This window comes from Candoia aspera, chromosome 1 (genome assembly GCF_035149785.1).
Source record: "Candoia aspera isolate rCanAsp1 chromosome 1, rCanAsp1.hap2, whole genome shotgun sequence".
Lineage (NCBI taxonomy): Eukaryota > Metazoa > Chordata > Lepidosauria > Squamata > Boidae > Candoia > Candoia aspera.
In genome coordinates this window covers 131,971,524-131,988,701 of record NC_086153.1, presented here as the reverse complement: position 1 = coordinate 131,988,701, position 17,178 = coordinate 131,971,524, and the positions used below count along the sequence as shown (strand labels likewise).

Here is a 17,178-nt window from a genome sequence, read left to right as displayed (position 1 = left end):
ACTCTCTTCCAACAACCTAAGAGACGGCTTTACACATGGACTTCACCAGATGGACAACACCGAAATCAGATTGATTACATCCTTTGCAGCCAAAGGTGGCGGACATCTGTACAGTCGGTAAAAACTAGGCCTGGAGCTGACTGTAGTTCAGACCATGAACTTCTTCTTGCACAATTTAGGATCAGACTAAAGAGATTAGGGAAGACCCACAGATCAGCTAGATATGAGCTCACGAATATTCCTCAGGAATATGCAGTGGAGGTGAAGAATAGATTTAAGGGACTGGACTTAGTAGATAGGGTCCCGGAAGAACTCTGGACAGAGGTTCGCAGCATTGTTCAGGAGGCGGCAACAAAATACATCCCAAAGAAAGAGAAAACCAAGAAGGCAAAATGGCTGTCTGCTGAGACACTAGAAGTAGCCCAAGAAAGAAGGAAAGCAAAAGGCAACAGCGATAGGGGGAGATATGCCCAATTAAATGCAAAATTCCAGAGGTTAGCCAGAAGAGATAAGGAATTATTTTTAAACAAGCAATGCGCGGAAGTGGAAGAAGACAATAGAATAGGAAGGACAAGAGACCTCTTCCAGAAAATTAGAAACATTGGAGGTAAATTCCAGGCAAAAATGGGTATGATCAAAAACAAAGATGGCAAGGACCTAACAGAAGAAGAAGAGATCAAGAAAAGGTGGCAAGAATATACAGAAGACCTGTATAGGAAGGATAACAATATCGGGGATAGCTTTGACGGTGTGGTCAGTGAGCTAGAGCCAGACATCCTGAAGAGTGAGGTTGAGTGGGCCTTAAGAAGCATTGCTAATAACAAGGCAGCAGGAGACGACGGCATCCCAGCTGAACTGTTCAAAATCTTGCAAGATGATGCTGTCAAGGTAATGCATGCTATATGCCAGCAATTTTGGAAAACACAAGAATGGCCATCAGATTGGAAAAAATCAACTTATATCCCCATACCAAAAAAGGGAAACACTAAAGAATGTTCAAACTATCGAACAGTGACACTCATTTCACATGCCAGTAAGGTAATGCTCAAGATCCTGCAAGGTAGACTTCAGCAGTTCATGGAGCGAGAATTGCCAGATGTACAGGCTGGGTTTAGAAAAGGCAGAGGAACTAGAGACCAAATTGCCAATATCCGCTGGATAATGGAAAAAGCCAGGGAGTTTCAGAAAAACATCTATTTCTGTTTTATTGACTATTCTAAAGCCTTTGACTGTGTGGACCATAACAAATTGTGGCAAGTTCTTAGTGGTATGGGGATACCAAGTCATCTTGTATGCCTCCTGAAGAATCTGTATAACGACCAAGTAGCAACAGTAAGAACAGACCACGGAACAACGGACTGGTTTAAGATTGGGAAAGGAGTACGGCAGGGCTGTATACTCTCACCCTACCTATTCAACTTGTATGCAGAACACATCATGCGACAAGCTGGTCTTGAGGAATCCAAGGCTGGAGTTAAAATCTCTGGAAGAAACATTAACAATCTCAGATATGCAGATGATACCACTTTGATGGCTGAAAGTGAAGAGGAACTGAGGAGCCTTATGATGAAGGTGAAAGAAGAAAGTGCAAAAGCTGGCTTGCAGCTAAACCTCAAAAAAACCAAGATTATGGCAACCAGCTTGATTGATAACTGGCAAATAGAGGGAGAAAATGTAGAAGCAGTGAAAGACTTTGTATTCCTAGGTGCAAAGATTACTGCAGATGCTGACTGCAGTCAGGAAATCAGAAGACGCTTAATCCTTGGGAGAAGAGCAATGACAAATCTCGATAAAATAGTTAAGAGCAGAGACATCACACTGACAACAAAGGCCCGCATAGTTAAAGCAATGGTGTTCCCTGTAGTAACATATGGCTGCGAGAGCTGGACCATAAGGAAGGCTGAGCGAAGGAAGATCGATGCTTTTGAACTGTGGTGTTGGAGGAAAATTCTGAGAGTGCCTTGGACTGCAAGAAGATCAAACCAGTCCATCCTCCAGGAAATAAAGCCAGACTGCTCACTTGAGGGAATGATATTAAAGGCAAAACTGAAATACTTTGGCCACATAATGAGAAGACAGGACACCCTGGAGAAGATGCTGATGCTAGGGAGAGTGGAAGGCAAAAGGAAGAGGGGCCGACCAAGGGCAAGATGGATGGATGATATTCTAGAGGTGACGGACTCGTCCCTGGGGGAGCTGGGGATGTTGACGACCGACAGGAAGCTCTGGCGTGGGCTGGTCCATGAAGTCACGAAGAGTCGGAAGCGACTAAACGAATAAACAACAACACCCTAAACACCTGATGAAAGAGAAAGGGACTATCTGAGAAGCATCTGATTATATCAGTGTACAAGCAGACCAATTTGGTGTTAATTTAAATGAAGCAAAAATGTGATTACAGCAGTTTAAAAAGCCTTTTAAAGTCTCTCCAGTATAAATGCTTAAAACGTCTTATGAATATAGCCCTTGCAAACGTCTCTGGAAATAAAATTCCGCACTATAGGTGTCATGAGTAATTTTTTTGTGAGATGGGTGGCCATATAAATATGATGAATGAATGAATGAATGAATGATTAGATGAATGAATGAATGAATTTATATTGTTGCCATGAACAAAACAAGCTTTCCACAGAAACACAATTCTGTAAGACTTCTCAGAGTATTTTGTTCTAAAATGTTTTTTTCTAGAAATGGATAGAACAACAAAATCTTCAGGATTCTTTCTTCCCATTTGTCCCCTTTTAAACAAAGGAACAGATAATATCCTTTTCCTTTATAAAGGATGTTTCAATCCATTTGCTCAGGCACTAAGTGCTCAGGCACTTTTTTCCCATTTCAGGGGAAAAAATCGCAACTTCCAGAGGATGAAATGGTGGAAAAGCAGAGCTGATGATCGTGGCGGAATAAAGAGCTGGCAAGTAGACTGGCTCTTCGAAACCTCTCTGGACAAGGAGAGGACTTGAGATTGTCCAACAGTGCTCCAGACAGCTGCTCCTCATGAGGAGGCCACAAGACAGTGGTCTCCTGTGGGTTTAGAGCTCTGATGGGAGACAAGGAAATAGCTATTTTGCTCTAACTGTGGTTGACACCTTTGAAAGGACACTAAGTTCACATACTTCCTTTTCTAATCACTTTTGGAAATTGCTTGTTAACTGCCTTTCACCTATTAGGAATCTTTGGACTGACAACTTTTATAGTACCCAGTGAGTTTTCTTAAATACTTAGCAAAAGGAGTTTTAAATACCAGTTTCTTTAAGAACCATAAAGAAAATGGGGGGAGGGGGATAAACAGCAAAAGGGTGATTAAAACTTTGATTTTAGAAGATTACAAACAGACTAAGGGTCCATATATATTTGAAATAAGGTTTTGGAATTAATTATAAAGAATCCTTCCCACGGGAAAATACTTTTGTTTTGAAACATAATAAGATAAGATTTTAAAAATTGGACATTAGAGGGAACTAGAAGGAACTAAAGATTATAATTAAAGGAGAAGAACAGTTAAACTCAACTTACAATTACAGAATGAAGTAAAATATTTTAACATTGGACATATTAAAGGATATTTTTGAACAATGGACCCAGAAGTTAATTTTAAAAGTCTCTGTCTCTATAGACAGACTGTCTAAAAGATGTTATGGAGGAGGAACAAGTTTGATCTGACAAGATCAAGACTGAGTTGAAAATGGATTTACAAATGACAGGCTATAAGAATTACACGGAAAAAGATGTAATTGGGCATACAAAAGAAACTGGCTAATGTTTTAATAATTAAAAGGGATATAGAAACAATAAACTAAGAGAGTGACCTGGATAATTTTCCTACATTAGATTTACAAAAGAGGCTTGTTAAGATTTTGAAGAATCTAATGAGAAGGGGAAAATAAAAAATAAATAGAAATCAAGTTCTACAACATTATTTGAATGGACTAAATATTAAGATTGTTAGAAGGAAAAGGAAGGAATATAAAATTGGTTTATTTGATCAAGGTTAAAATAGATATGCTGTTATTTCTGGTAACCCTTAATGGACTTTTGCAGATACCAGGACTGACAATGCTGTATGGATCTGCTTATAGATAAGAGATGGGATATGGGAAGAAGTGGTCATTTCTTGTATTTTAAAAGAAGGTGATAAGTTATTAAAATTGTTTATAGTTGTTGTGATGAAGGGGGAAAGTCACTTCTTTATATATTTCTTTCCTTTTTCTTTACTGTAGACTTACTTTTCCTTCTTTTCTCTTTCTCTTTCTACTTTTTCCTTTTTTCTTTCTTTTCTGCACCTTCTACTCTTTCTTTTTATTCTTCAGCAAAGGATCATTACCTTGTTGTGGTGCTGGAGCTTGAGCACCTCAATGATGCCATGAGCTAAACCGTGAAGGGCCACCCAAGACGGGAAGGTCATGACAGAGAGGTCAGACTAAATGCAATCCCTGGGGAAGGTAATGGCAACCCACCCCAGTATTCTTGCCATGAAAACTAAATGGATCAGTACAACCAGAGGAATATCGGTACACCATCGGAAGATGAGACCCCCAGGTCGGAAGATGGTCAAAATGCTACTGGGGAGGAACAGAGGATGAGTTCAACTAGCCCCAGACGTGATGACGCAGCTAGCTCAAAGCCAAAAGGATGGCTAGCGGCCGACGGTGCTGGTGGTGAACGGCGAATCCGATGTTCTAAGGATCAACACACCATTGGAACCTGGAATGTAAGATCTATGAGCCAGGGAAAATTGGATGTGGTTATTGGTGAGATGTCCAGATTAAAGACAGACATTTTGGGCATCAGTAAACTGAAATGGACTGGAATGGGCCACTTCACATCAAATGACCACCAGTTCCACTACTGTCGACAAGAGGATCACAGAAGAAATGGAGTAGCCTTCATAATTAATAGTAAAGTGGCTAAAGCAGTGCTTGGATACAATCCAAAAAATGATAGAATGATCTCAATTCGAATTCAGGGCAAGCCATCTAACATCACAGTGATCCAAATATACGCCCCAACCACAGATGCTGAAGAAGCTGAAGTAGAGCAGTTTTATGAGGATCTGCAGCACCTACCGGACAACACAATAAAAGAGATGTTATTTTCATCACGGGAGACTGGAATGCTAAGGTGGGCAGTCAAATGACACCTGGAATTACAGGTAAGCATGGCCTGGGAGAACAAAACGAAGCAGGACATAGGCTGATAGAATTTGCCAAGACAACTCACTCTGCATAACAAACAATCTCTTCCAACAACCTAAGAGACGGCTTTATACATGGACTTCCCCAGATGGACAACACTGAAATCAGATTGACTACATCCTTTGCAGCCAAAGGTGGCGGACATCTATACAGTTGGTAAAAACAAGACCTGGAGCTGACTGTAGTTCAGATCACAAACTTCTTTTTGCACAATTTAGGATCAGACTAAAGAGATTAGGGAAGACCCACAGATCAGCTAGATATGAGCTCACTAATATTCCTAAGGAATATGCAGTGGAGGTGAAGAATAGATTTAAGGGACTGGACTTAGTAGATAGGGTCCTGGAAGAACTATGGACAGAAGTTCGCAACATTGTTCAGGAGGCAGCAACAAAATACATCCCAAAGAAAGAGAAAACCAAGAAGGCAAAATGGCTGTCTGCTGAGACACTAGAAGTAGCCCAAGAAAGAAGGAAAGCAAAAGGCAACAGTGATAGGGGGAGATATGCCCAATTATATGCAAAATTCCAGAGGTTAGCCAGAAGAGATAAGGAATTATTTTTAAACAAGCAATGCATGGAAGTGGAAGAAGACAATAGAATAGGAAGGACAAGAGACCTCTTCCAGAAAATTAGAAACATCAGAGGTAAATTCCAGGCAAAAATGGGTATGATCAAAAACAAAGATGGCAAGGACCTAACAGAAGAAGAAAAGATCAAGAAAAGGTGGCAGGAATATACAGAAGACCTGTATAGGAAGGATAACAATATCGGGTATAGCTTTGACGGTGTGGTCAGTGAGCTAGAGCCAGACATCCTGAAGAGTGAGGTTGAATGGGCCTTAAGAAGCATTGCTAATAACAAGGCAGCAGGAGACAACAACATCCCAGCTGAACTGTTCAAAATCTTGCAAGATGATGCTGTCAAGGTAATGCATGCTATATGCCAGCAATTTTGGAAAACACAAGAATGGCCATCAGACTGGAAAAAATCAACTTATATCCCCATACCAAAAAAGGGAAACACTAAAGAATGTTCAAACTATCGAACAGTGGCACTCATTTCACATGCCAGTAAGGTAATGCTCAAGATCCTGCAAGGAAGGCTTCAGCAATTCATGGAGCGAGAATTGCCAGATGTACAAGCTGGGTTTAGAAAAGGCAGAGGAACTAGCGACCAAATTGCCAATATCCGCTGGATAATGGGAAAAGCCAGGGAGTTTCAGAAAAACATCTAGTTTTATTGACTATTCTAAAGCCTTTGACTGTGTGGACCATAACAAATTGTGGCAAGTTCTTAGTGGTATGGGGATACCAAGTCATCTTGTCTGCCTCCTGAAGAATCTGTATAATGACCAAGTAGCAACAGTAAGAACAGACCACGGAACAACGGACTGGTTTAAGATTGGGAAAGGAGTATGCCAGGGCTGTATACTCTCACCCTACCTATTCAACCCGTATGCAGAACACATCAGGTGACATGCTGGGCTTGAGGAATCCAAGGCTGGAGTTAAAACCGCTGGAGGAAACATTAAGAATCTCAGATATGCAGATGATCCCACTTTGATGGCTGAAAGCGAAGAGGAACTGAGGAGCCTTATGATGAAGGTGAAAGAAGAAAGTGCAAAAGCTGGTTTGCAGATAAACCTCAAAAAAACCAAGATTATGGCAACCAGCTTGATTGATAACTGGCAAATAGAGGGAGAAAATGTAGAAGCAGGGAAAGACTTTGTATTTCTAGGTGCAAAGATTACTGCAGATGCTGACTGCAGTCAGGACATCAGAAGACGCTTAATCCTTGGGAGAAGAGCAATGACAAATCTCGATAAAATAGTTAAGAGCAGAGACATCACACTGACAACAAAGGTCCGCATAGTTAAAGCAATGATGTTCCCTGTAGTAACATATGGCTGCAAGAACTGGACCATAAGGAAGGCTGAGAGAAGGAAGATAAATGCTTTTGAACTGTGGTGTTGGAGGAAAATTCTGAGAGTGCCTTGGACTGCAAGAAGATCAAACCAGTCCATCCTCCAGGAAATAAAGCCAGACTGCTCACTTGAGGGAATGATATTAAAGGCCAAACTGAAATACTTTGGCCACATAATGAGAAGACAGGACACCCTGGAGAAGATGCTGATGCTAGGGAGGGCGGAAGGCAAAAGGAAGAGGGGCCAACCAAGGGCAAGGTGGATGGATGATATTCTAGAGGTGACGGATTCGTCCCTGGGGGAGCTGGGGGTGGTGACGACTGACAGGAAGCTCTGGCATGGGCTGGTCCATGAGGTCACGAAGAGTCGGAAGCGACTAAATGAATAAACAACAACAAAATCTTTTTTTAGTTTGCATTAGTTTTTCTGTTGTAATTATAAACTTTAATACAATTACTATTAAAAAAAACTAAGGGAAAAAATTGCACAGTTCCCTGCCAGCAGGTAAACAACTAAATCTTAAATCATACCCTTAAAATTAGGGGTCTTGCAAACAGTTAAGACTGAACATCTATAATTCTTACTGAATTAATAGTAGTCAATGCATGCTGTCATTTTCTTAAAAAAAAAACTGGGTCAAACAAACAACATAGCTCCTTTCCAGGTTTTTAAATGGAAACTTACAATTCTTCTAATATCTTCTAACAACTTAAGACCATTCTGGATCCAGATAGACCTCAAAAACAGTTAATTTAAGCTGTTAATTTAAAATATGTTCTTGCATCCTTGTCCATAGGAGGATCAAACCTGGAAATCCAATGCATGGAATCATCAAAAACTTTTTCTTGTCCAATTTCAGCATCAGTTTGACCTCCAGTATCCAATTCTTCAGAATTCAGAAATATTCTGAGGCTTTCAAAATAGCCAATCCAGAGTTCCCAGAAAATGAGCACCCATAGTGGAAAAGAGAGAGATTATCCATTTCTTTTAAGAATCCCTGGAGATGCAGTATCACTACCTTTTGCTCCATCTTGGCTAAATATGGGATGTTGAAAAGGCAGAGAAATATTCAAGGTAGTTGGGCTCAGAGATAGCTCCTTAATGCAAGGGCCTCCCTACCAGCTCTTTAAGGTGGTAGGCAAGGTTTTTTTTGACAAGAACAATGTTTATGATTTCAGGAAACACTAGCAGGATGGAATCTCGGAATCCTAAGCAAGCTAGATAAGGATCTAACAGGAAAAAAGCAGGCCAGATACAAGAATTAAGACAAGCAGTACATTAATCCAAACAGATATTAAATGGTGGACAAGATAGCTCAGGAATGGCATTTCCCAAATGGTATGAAGACCAGCTTGAATCTGAAAACAAAACAAAACATGAAGAGTGATGCAAATTGCTCATAATGGAGTTCAGTTGTACTAATGCACCAGCTGGTTTCACCAAAGACCATGTCATTTGGTTCCCAGCCCTAAAAAAGTTGGCTGGGTTTCTGCAGATGTAGTCAGAAACAATCCATTGTTTCTGCTCCTTTCTGATTACTATAGTATAGGCTTTATAATGATTATCTACTGTGTCCATCAGCTTAGTCACTAGAATGCAGCATAATCACTCAAGTTCTCCTTTTGGCCTGTTCTTCCCTGTCACCACCTGCAGGAGGCTCAGGCATGCCCCCTATTTATCTAAAATAAATATGAATATTAATTTGCCCTGACAATTTCTATATTTTGAGAAGATAATTTGCAAATATTACAGAAATCTAAACAATACTGTAACAGCACACCTACTTACCTCTTGCAGGAATATCATGTGGCACATGTGTCAAAGCTGATATCACCTGTGTACTGTTACATACCGTACATGGTAAAAACGACTCTAGATTTGGGCAAGCAAGAAATGCCAACAAGGAATACAACTCAACCCAACAAAAATTACCCAGTCCTGCAGTTTAAATTAGAAGCTGCAATGCAGTAGGTGTTGCATTGTTAAGTCACATAGCACTGTAAGTTAATACTTACAGCTCTAGGATCTTCTGTTGATCAGCTGGCATATGCCACAAGTTTTGGTAGTGTCACCTAATGTACTGCAACTTAAGGTAGGATGATTGACTGCCACCTGTCAACAGCTTCAGCAAAGAACTAGTCTTGATTTTGGTGAACTAGATATTAAAAATAGTAACTGACAAATCCAGGTATTGTTTTTTTAAAACTAAAATATATATTGTAAACTGAAGCATACTCTTGGAAACCCACATCCAGAGTACCCAACCAAAGGTAATTGAGATTGTAAGAATGCAAATAAGCAATCTACAAACTGGTTGTGGTTTATCAATATTTAGTAGAAGTTTATTGCTCCTCATAAATAAGTTGTGAAATTCATGGCTGATGCATGAAATGTAGTGCTACCCTGAATGACCACTGAGAATATCAGGAGGCGGTATACTTTAGTTTAACTCAAAGGAGCCCAACATTTCATCTCAATACCTATACATGTCGGTGCATCAGGCTGCCAAAAGAATCGATTATTCAGTTGCACACAAGTTATTTTATCCTGCCCTTGGAGTTGATACCCTGGGTCACACTGGAAGGTGATTGTATCTCCAGGTTCTCTGCTGTCTCCATATCTACTTCCATTCTGTGGAGTCCCAGGATCATTACAAGTAGATGCGATTGATGCTGCAAATAAATCATGAAATGAAGTGTATTAGAGACATGTTTTGAATATTGAAGACTTTGCATTGCATCACAGATTTTATAACAGCAGCATTGTATGTCATTATTTGTCTAAGATTGGAAGGAAAGTATTAAATAGGATTGCTTTTCTAGGAAACTCTAATACATCGTATTAGACTTGATTTCCTTCCAATTATCTTCTGTAAGAAAAAGAGACAGAGAGATCACAGGCTGGAAAATAATCTCAGTGTGTTTGAAATAAATACTGAGCAGGCATAAGATGTATGGACTGCGTGCTGCCATTCTACAAATAACAAAAACAATAAAGGAACATCATACTGCAGAAAGCAAGGCTTGCATCTGGACCCAGTCTTTCTTTGATTTTTTTTTTCTCTTGGAAAGGCAGATGAAGAACTCCAAGCCAAAGCCAGAACATGGAGGAAAAAGTGAAGAGGCATGGGAGAAGTGCCCAAAATTACTCTCACAACTTTATAAGCCATGGTTTACAAAGATAGGAATGATACATCTGAAACTATCCAATGTTTATGTTAAAATTTATCTTATGCTATGAATTATAATAGCAAAATATACTTTTAAAATCTCATATTGTCCAAAGACATTCCTATTCTTCACTGGGATTGAAACAAAGCATGATGATGCCGTGGTGATGTGTGTATAGTGACATCATCATATAAATGCTACCATTAAGTACTTGAGTCCTGACGTCTGACACAAGTACAGAAGTCACAGCATTTATATTAGATTGCATACATGATCATTTGCTCCTCTGCCTCCATGGTGGGTTTGCAGCTTAGTATGCTGATAAATTAAATTTTACTTTTTTACAGGTATTTCATATTCTAATTCATTGTTTGAGATGCCATAGGATTAATCCTATTTTTGTATCTACAAGTCTCATCTGTGAAAATATACCTTGGGGGGCGGGGAGTGTGGAGACCTATTCAGTGTATTTCATTGGCTGTATTTATTAATGCCTAACAGATGGGAGACAAATGACAATTTTGTAATAAAAGTTGTTCAATGCCTACTTAAACAAGGTAGGAAAAGCATGCAGAGCATGGTTTCTGGAATTCTTTCCAACATCTTTACTGGCAGTAGCCATAGGAGGGATCTGTATTTTCTTCTGTGTAATGAAATGCTGCACATGTGTGTGAGATTTTTCCCTCAATGTTTTTCTTTGCAGCATACAGACAGCTCTAACCCCATTTCAGTCTTCCTTCTGCCAGCTTCTCCTCCCTCACTCCGCAGTTTGGCCCTTCTCTCTTCAGTTTTCTGAGAGTTATGACAGACAGATGGGCAGTGCCCCAGCCCCTTTATATAAATGCTTTCCAACATTCTGTTGGGTTGAAAAGTATTTTTAAAAAGCTATTAATATGGCCTTTCTTTTCTTGGAAATGTTATCACCTGCTCTTTGTAAATTAGGATATCATCAATTTGCTAGAGTTGCTAGGAGCAGTTGCACACAATTAGACTAACCCATATGCTGTTAAGGAAGTATTAATACTAAGTAGGCCTAACACAATTCATTAGAGTACTCCAATGTGATTCCAATTATTTCTGAAACAAACGATAGGTACTAATGAATAGGACAATGCAGCTCTGGCAAGACTGAGTATTTTGTAAAATATTAATCTAAATTTCTTTGGCCAATAGTTTCAGTATACTTCCTGACAGGTATAAGATAGCAACTTCTGCAGGCGTAGTTTGGAAATTATGTGTACGTTTTGTGTATACATAAACTATCCTTCTGTAATGAGAAACCACAGAACAGGTCCTAAAATGTTGCCCTTCTCCTGACTCACTGTTGACACTGACAACAACATTCTCTTCATTGCTAACATTATTTTGTCTCTAGCAAAGATTTTAGGCACAGAGAGAGAGCGAGAAAAAAATTAAAAGTCACACTTTAAACAATATAATGAGGCTATGGTAGTAAAAGCCTTATACTCCATTACTTCTTTTTTACTTGAGCAAAGGACTCATATCTGGGAAACACATACTAGTATTCACTTTTCTTCTTGAATTATTTAAATCTATGTGCACTTAGGCAGCCTAATACCCATTACACAGAGGGAAAAGGAGGCCTAACTTCACTTTCTCACCTCTATCCCACCTTCTTTCTTTCCTTGGTCAAACTCCACAAACTCTGAAACTTGAACCCAACAAAGAGTGCACAGGAAGATGAAAAGCACAAACACTTTCTTTGCTGTTGGGCAACCAGAGGAAAGTTCCAGATTTTTTACTTCATCCATGTCAGAAGGGCAATGCTCAGACAACATTCAACATCTCTAGTTATATGCACGTAAGTGTTGCTGTCACTATGTTTTATTGATTTTCTAATTGGTATTAATTCCACTGCCAACAAATAGACCTCTTGTTTCAGAAAGTGGTGCTGGAGATAGAATGTGCAAGTCAGCAAAATAAGTCTGTCAGTAAACCTGCTCCAAATTAACTATATGAGCTTGGATATTTTAAGGCCAGAAATCTTCTATGGCTAACAGAAATTCAACGCCTATCTACACCTATCAATGTTTCCATGCTTTGATAGGTGATATTTAGTCAGTACCTCAGTTTCTAATAAGATTTCTAATAACTAGCTTAAACACATTTAACCCTGCAGAGTAAAGGTCAGGGATGCATGCTGAACTCCATTTTATATCCTTTTATACATGATTAAATAGTAATTAAGCTTTAATGAAAAGTGTTAGGCTGATAACAATTAACATAATCACACTAGTCAGTTCATGTCCTCATGGTGTTTTACATGCTGTGCTGAGCAGGCAAGACAATGGTTCCTTGATGGGGTCCAAACATTTTGTGATTAAAAGACACTTGCATTCCTCTAGTAAATCTTCTCTGTTTGTATACTTAATGAAAGACAATAAAGCATAGCAAAACAACTTGTGTGTATGTGAATATGCAGCATAAATATGTCATCTTGGAAAGACATCAATCTCATTCTGTGTTTTTTCTAATACTTGAAATATTATGATACCACAAAGCAAAACACTCCCCAGAACAACATCATACCATGAAAATTACTCACAGAAAACTTAATTGTGTTTTGACAGGCAAAATTAAACAACTAAGGGATGACACATGTAACTCTACCTATATAGGACCTACTAACCCAATGTTTCACATGCCAGTAAGGTAATGCTCAAGATCCTGCAAGGTAGACTTCAGCAGTTCATGGAGCGAGAATTGCCAGATGTACAAGCTGTGTTTGGAAAAGGCAGAGGAACTAGGGACCAAATTGCCAATATCCGCTGGATAATGGAAAAAGCCAGGGAGTTTCAGAAAAACATCTATTTCTGTTTTCTTGACTATTCTAAAGCCTTTGACTGTGTGGACCATAACAAATTGTGGCAAGTTCTTAGTGGTATGGGGATACCAAGTCATCTTGTATGCCTCCTGAAGAATCTGTATAACGACCAAGTAGCAACAGTAAGAACAGACCACGGAACAACGGACTGGTTTAAGATTGGGAAAGGAGTACGGCAGGGCTGTATACTCTCACCCTACCTATTCAACTTGTATGCAGAACACATCATGCGACAAGCTGGGCTTGAGGAATCCAAGGCTGGAGTTAAAATCGCTGGAAGAAACATTAACAATCTCAGATACGCAGATGATCCCACTTTGATGGCTGAAAGTGAAGAGGAACTGAGGAGCCTTATGATGAAGGTGAAAGAAGAAAGTGCAAAAGCTGGTTTGCAGCTAAACCTCAAAAAAACCAAGATTATGGCAACCAGCTTGATTGATAACTGGCAAATAGAGGGAGAAAATGTAGAAGCAGTGAAAGACTTTGTATTCCTAGGTGCAAAGATTACTGCGGATGCTGACTGCAGTCAGGAAATCAGAAGACGCTTAATCCTTGGGAGAAGAGCAATGACAAATCTCGATAAAATAGTTAAGAGCAGAGACATCACACTGACAACAAAGGCCCGCATAGTTAAAGCAATGGTGTTCCCTGTAGTAACATATGGCTGCAAGAACTGGACCATAAGGAAGGCTGAGCGAAGGAAGATCGATGCTTTTGAACTGTGGTGTTGGAGGAAAATTCTGAGAGTGCTTTGGACTGCAAGAAGATCCAACCAGTCCATCCTCCAGGAAATAAAGCCAGACTGCTCACTGGAGGGAATGATATTCAAGGCAAAACTGAAATACTTTGGCCACATAATGAGAAGACAGGACACCCTGGAGAAGATGCTGATGCTAGGGAGAGTGGAAGGCAAAAGGAAGAGGGGCCGACCAAGGGCAAGATGGATGGATGATATTCTAGAGGTGACGGACTCGTCCCTGGGGGAGCTGGGGGTGTTGACGACCGACAGGAAGCTCTGGCGTGGGCTGGTCCATGAAGTCACGAAGAGTCGGAAGCGACTAAACGAATAAACAACAACAACAACCCAATGTTGCTTTGAAAATATTTTTTGGATTATGTTAACTTTGCCAATTTTATTTCTTCAGACAAATGTCAGCCTAGCAATGTATAATTATTGTATTATCTCTCATAAAAAGATATTATTTTTCACTTTAAGATTGTGGTGCTAAATGATCAGAACTCCAATAATTTAGCAAATCACAATATTAGGAGAGGACAAATAACATACACAAATACATTTCCTGAACTGGCCAAGACGAATGTTATGAATCAGCAAAAACATTTCTGCTAATCGTAGCGAACTCATAAAGAGCATGTTATTGCATACTAGAAATTCAAAGAAATTACAATAGGAATGGGTTTTAAAGGTTTGAATGTCTGAAAAACAGTATTATCTTTGTAGGATCAACTGAGTGAGTATTTGTCCCACCACACCCCACCTTTCATACATTTCACATAAGGTATCACAAATTAAAATCACCCATGTTGCTAAAGTTATAAAAGAAATAGATGACCAACCAAGTAGGGATGTGCATGAAATGGGAATCATGTTTTGTTTAGAGCTTGGAAGAAATCAGTCCTACTCAGTGTTTCACTAGAAAATTCTGAGTAAACTCTCTCCCAGTGAAACAAAAGTTGAAATATGTTGAGTGGCAAGCTGCAATTTTTTTTTCATCCCAGTTACAGCATGGCATGGTAATCCACGCTGATTGTGAATTGCTACCAACATAAATAAAACTGACTTAAGGGATTATGTTTATTTTTTTAAAGGGAAGTTTTTAAAAAATGATTTTTTAAAAAATTAAAAGCGTTATGGACCACCACTATATTCCACTAATAAGGAATTTCCAGATATAATGTTATTTGTTTGCTTTTGTAATTCACTTGCCTAATAAAAGCAAGTGATGTGTTGCTCTTTGCTGGACTGGACGGATGTGCTTGCCTATGTTTTGTCGCTGCAAAAACAAATGTTGTTACTTTAATTTTCTGTATTGGTAATATCACAACATCATGCTGCTACTCAATGTCAGGTCTGTTAACAACAAAGCCCCCCTTATATGTGACTTGATCACTGAGGAGAGGGCAGACCTGGCATGTATTACCGATACCTGGCTGGGCCCTGAAGTGGGGGTGCCCCTTTTGGAAATGTGCCCAGCTGGGTTTACAGCATGGCACCAGCTGAGACACCAGGGCAGGGGAGGAGGGGTGGCAGTTGTCATCCAGGAGTCTCTGGTGGCCTTCAGGGGCCCTGCTCCACGAGTGGCCGGTTGTGAGACCCTGTTTTTTCAAGTTGGGTGCCTGAGAGTAGTTGGGAGTGTTGCTGCTGTACCAGCCTCCCTGCTTCATGGCAACCTCCCTGCCTGAGCTGCTGGAGGCCATCTCAGGGTTGGCAGTGGAGTTCCCCAGACTTACGGTTCTGGGGGACTTCAACCTGCCATCCCTGAGGCGGGCCTCAGAGGCAGCTCGGGAGTTCATGGCTATCATGGCAGCCATGGGTCTGACTCAGATTATTCGGGACCCGACTCGAGACAGCAGCCTCACCCCAGACTTAGTTTTCTTGTCGGAGCAGTGGCAATGTGACCTGAGGGGAGATTTACAGCTATCCCCATTGTCATGGTGAGATCACACCCTGGTGGCCCTGAGATTCTCTTATGCCACCCCCCTCCACAGGGAGGCGGGACCCATTTGATTGGTCCACCCCCGGCGACTGATGGACCCAGTAGAGTTTCAGAGGGAGCTGGGGGTTATACCCGAGGATCTACTGCATGGTCCAGCAGAGATCCTGGCCACTGCCTGGAACAGGGAGGCAGCTGGGGCCTTGGACAGGATCACACCTGTGTGACCTCTCTTGCCTCATCATACCCAATGCTCCCCGTGGCTTATGGAGGAGCTGAGAGTTTTGAAGAGGACTAAGAGATGTCTACAGCACCGCTGGAGGAAGACAAAGAATGAATCCGACCAAACACTGGTTAGAGCCACTATTAAGGCCTACCTGGTGGCTTTAAGAGCGGAGAAGCACCAATACTTCTCCGCCCTTATAGCATCCGCAGAATGCCGCCCAACGGCCCTGTTTAAAATTACTCAATCCCTTTTGGGGAAGTTAGGTGCAGTGACCCACCTACAGGGCTGTGCAGAGGAGTTTTTGGAGCATCTGCAAGACAAAATCACTTGGATCCACTCTATGTTAGACTCCAAGCGTGATGCATGGTCTGTGGAGATACCAAGGGATCATACTTACCATGTTATCTGGGAACAGTTTGATCCTGTTGGACCCGAGGAAGTGGACAAGATCCTCTGGACAGTAAATGCCACCACTTGTCATCTAGACCCATGTCCCTCCTGGATGGTGAAGGCAGATCAGCAGGTGACATGTGGCTGGGTCCAGGTGATGGTCAATACATCCTTGAGGGAGGGGGTGTTTCCAGCTGCCTTTAAGGAGGTGCTGGTGCAACTCCTCCTCAAGAAACCATCGCTGGGCCCTACTATACTGGATAATTTTCGTCCAGTCTCCCACCTCCCCTTTTTGGGGAAGGGGGTTGAGAAAGTGGTGGTATTACAGCTCCAGAGGGTTCTGGATGAAACAGATTATCTAGACCCCTTTCAGTCAGGTTTCAGGCCCAGATATGGGACGGAAACAGCATTGGTCGCACTTATGGATGATCTTTGCTGGGAGTGGGATGGGGGTAGTGCATTCATCCTTGCTCTTCTTGACCTCTCAGTGGCTTTTGATACCATCGACCATGGTATCCTTTTGGGGTGGCTCAGGGAGTTGGGGGTGGGCGGCGTGGTTCTGCGCTGGTTCACCTCCTTCTTCCAGGGCTGGTCCCAATCGGTGGTGATAGGGAGTGAGAGATCTGACCCTCGACCCCTCCTTTGTGGGGTGCCACAGGGTTCGGTTCTCTCCCCTCTCCTTTTTAACATCTACATGAAACTGCTGGGTGAGATCATCCGTCACCATGGGATGAGGTATCTTCAGTATGGT

General features: G+C 41.0%; 1 protein-coding gene across 1 annotated transcript in view; it reads right to left on the bottom strand.

Moving 5' to 3' along the window:
• Positions 1–17,178, bottom strand: part of CSMD1 (CUB and Sushi multiple domains 1) — a 1,072,463-nt gene that overhangs the window by 184,680 nt on the left and 870,605 nt on the right. The window contains exon 28 of the mRNA XM_063298442.1: positions 9,602–9,793. Coding sequence (XP_063154512.1) covers positions 9,602–9,793 — 192 coding nt within the window. The remainder of the gene's footprint in view (positions 1–9,601; positions 9,794–17,178) is intronic.